At 39.7% G+C, this 3,118-nt stretch overlaps 1 protein-coding gene across 1 annotated transcript in view; it reads right to left on the bottom strand.

Moving 5' to 3' along the window:
* Positions 1-2,346: 2,346 nt before the first annotated feature.
* Positions 2,347-3,118, bottom strand: part of UTP6 (UTP6, small subunit processome component) — a 29,258-nt gene continuing 28,486 nt past the window's right edge. The window contains exon 19 of the mRNA XM_019517009.1: positions 2,347-2,631. Within this exon, the coding sequence (XP_019372554.1) occupies positions 2,474-2,631 (158 nt within the window). The 3' untranslated portion in view covers positions 2,347-2,473. The remainder of the gene's footprint in view (positions 2,632-3,118) is intronic.

Raw genomic sequence — 3,118 nt, 5'->3', positions numbered from 1 at the left:
AGGGGGGTGGCACACAGCACACAGTAGATCCTAGGTTGGACTTCAATTCAAAAAGTGATCTGGTACTTAAAAAGGTTGGAGACTACTGGCCTAGAGCTAGATTGTTCGATTTCAGATTGAAGCCAAAAAATATATATTGGGATGTGCATTAATTTGCTATATTGTATGTGTAAAAACACAACGAACTAGGCAAAAATAATCCAATTTGTTTCGTTCATCCTGGAGTTGTTATAGTTAGATGTACATGTCTCAGATTCAGAAAACAGAATCAAGCCTTTGTGAGCATCTGGATAGTGTCTCTAATGCTTCACTGAAAGTGATTTCCACACCTGAGTTGATATTTCTACACCCCAGTTAAAGCTTTTAGCTAAGTTTTGATCAGTTTCTGAAAAGCAGGTACCCCATAAGCAGATGATGTAGTTGGAAAGAAAAGGGAATAAGAGAAATTAAGGAGAGAGAGACTTGCTGAATCTGCTGGAGGCAGCCAGATTGTTTCTCCCCCTTGCTAGACCAGTTGAAAGTATTCTGATCAAATACTTGTAGCTATTTACTTTGTGGGCAAAATGATTTAATAAATGCTGTAGCAATGCTGGCTAGTATATAGTTAGTGTCTGTTGTAATGTTCAGAAGCACAATTAAAAGTAATGATATAATTACTACCAGCCTTCAGATTTTATAAAGGAATTTCAGCTAAAATACTAGCATGGTTTATTGAATTCCAGTAGATGGGCTGTAACTTTGGATGTAATAAGATCGCCTAAAATGAAAGAAACATTTTAGTATAGGGGAATGGTATCAAGAAGCAAATCATTTTCTTTTATAGGCCATTGATGGGAATGGATCACTGGTTGGGGAAATTTACTTCTTGCAGCCTTTTTGTTGTATCATCCAAAAGGAAAGAAATAAAATGCTGATCTTAAATCACAGACAGGCAAGGCTCTTTGGGTATGGCTACAACCTACATCCCGATCTTAAATCATAACATCTTGATAATTTTAGTAGCTCTACTTTTAATCATGTTGTAGTCGCATCGAACGTTACATTCTAGCGTGCTTGCAGTAACCAAAGAAAACCAATTACTGCACAATGTTTCAACACTTGTGCTGGAAAGAGAAGCTTTAAGAGAAGAAAAGTGCTGCTAGAAAAGCACTGACAGCAGAATTGTGTTGAAGAAATTCATAGGAGTTGAAATGATATCCTAAGAGCAGAGTTGGAAGAAATATTGCAAAGAATTGTTGACAATCCAAATCAGTTATATTTAAACTAAGGAGTGATTAAAATGACTTCCAGTAGACCTGTCCTAAAGAACAGTATATCCCCACAAGTAATCCTTCAGAAGTCAGCAAGCAGCTAATCACACCAGAACAAAGTTTAAATAAAAACAACACACGCACCACAGGAGCAAATTCAATGCTAAGCCAGCACATTTTCCAACCCTCAGCAAGATGTCCTTAAGATAGTCTTATTACTAATCAATGTCCAGTATTCCTGCACCATTACATATACCCCCACACTGCCAGCAGAGCGCTCTGCTATGGGTGAGAGGGCAGACATGAGGCCAGAGCCATACTTCATAGCTGGTCCTGTCCCCTCTGCTCCTCCCACACTCCTGGGCCCAGTAAGAGGAGCCGTGGGGACATTTTCTGGCATGCAAGACCCCACAGAAGCAGTTTCAGCGATGGGAGCTACCCCTGCCCCCTCAAGTACAGACTGGAAGGAGCAGGGGCGGGGCAGACAGTGGAAAAAGCAGGGTATGGCAGGGCTAGATCCACTCCCAATGTTGTCATCTGACACCAGCTAGATCAATGGCTCTTAACCTTTTCCCCTCACCTCTTTTCTGAATTTAGATTGTAGCTCAGTGATTCTTAACTGTGCGCTGTGCAAGTCCCAAGAGTTATGGAGAGGTGCCATGAGGCTAAAAAGGCTAAGACCTGCTGGGCTTAAAGAGACTCTAATACCAAACCCTTCTTTGCTTTTGGAATCTTTTTTCTTAAGACACTGCACTATTAGGACAAGATACCAAGTTAGGTCTCTACTGGAACGAGGTTTCTTTGCACCAATTTGTATTTTAATATGAAATTTTATAAGTTTTAAATATGACAGATGACCACTATTTAATGCAAAACAGCTTAAGACTGTAAGCAAAATCTGCTTTCAAAGTTCTTTGTAATTAACATTCTGATAGAAAGGTGCACCTGTTTACCAGTGTTTCTCCTCCTCTTGTAATTATGATTTGGACCCGTTCACTGGTACCTTGCTGCTGGGACAGGTAACATTTTTAGTAACTGTAGGTTACAACCAAAAAGAAATTCCAATATATGTGAAAATAAAGTATGTACATGTTAGTGTGGTTCAGGAATGTGTTTACTCTTAAAGTCTTGTAAAAAAAATTGAACAAACAAAACAACTCTAGTAATTCTGCAATATGTTGTTCATCTCAGAAACGTGGGGGAAAAAAAAAAATCTACATTTTTCATGAGTGTCCGGTTTGTAGCAAAGTGTATTTGGAAACAAAGTTTTCTACTAGCTCTCCCTGCAACATCTTCATAGCTCTCCAGTGAATGTTCCCAGAGTTTTCTGGCTTGCCTTGGGGATGGCTTAGCTCTTCTTTGATGTAATCGAGCCAGAGATCTTTTAAATAAACGAAAATCTAGTTAGAACAGACAAAGTGAAATCTCTCTCTCGCACACATACATGCGTGCATACAAAACTAGTCCTAACATAGAAGCCCTATGCATGAAAAGTTTTACATGTTAACAGTCAAGCGTAATGTGGCTCAACTTCTTTTTTCTCCTTGTACAGGTAAAACAGCAAAAGTACAGAAATCTGGGTTCTTTGTCCAGTTGTGGTGGAGACACCACAGGTCACACTGAAAAGCTGCTTAACGTATCTGCAGCTGTTTCTTACACCACCTGTATCATGGGGGCATTTATTGTCCTTGAAGGATGTTGTGGAAATCACTATTTACATTGTATAAAAACTCAGACAAATGGTCAGACAACTGGAAATCCCACCAGCCCTTCCTCAGTATTGCTTCCACTTAAGTCAGTGGGACTGCCCAGGTGAAAGTTTTGTGGGAACTGAAGCCCTTGAAGGCTTTCTAGTGCAAGGTCATTGT

This window comes from Gavialis gangeticus, unplaced genomic scaffold (genome assembly GCF_001723915.1).
Source record: "Gavialis gangeticus isolate Ggan-Ray unplaced genomic scaffold, GavGan_comp1, whole genome shotgun sequence".
In the NCBI taxonomy this organism is placed as follows: Eukaryota; Metazoa; Chordata; order Crocodylia; family Gavialidae; genus Gavialis; species Gavialis gangeticus.
The sequence above is the reverse complement of the archived record's forward strand: the minus strand, read 5'-3'. Positions and strand labels throughout refer to the sequence as shown.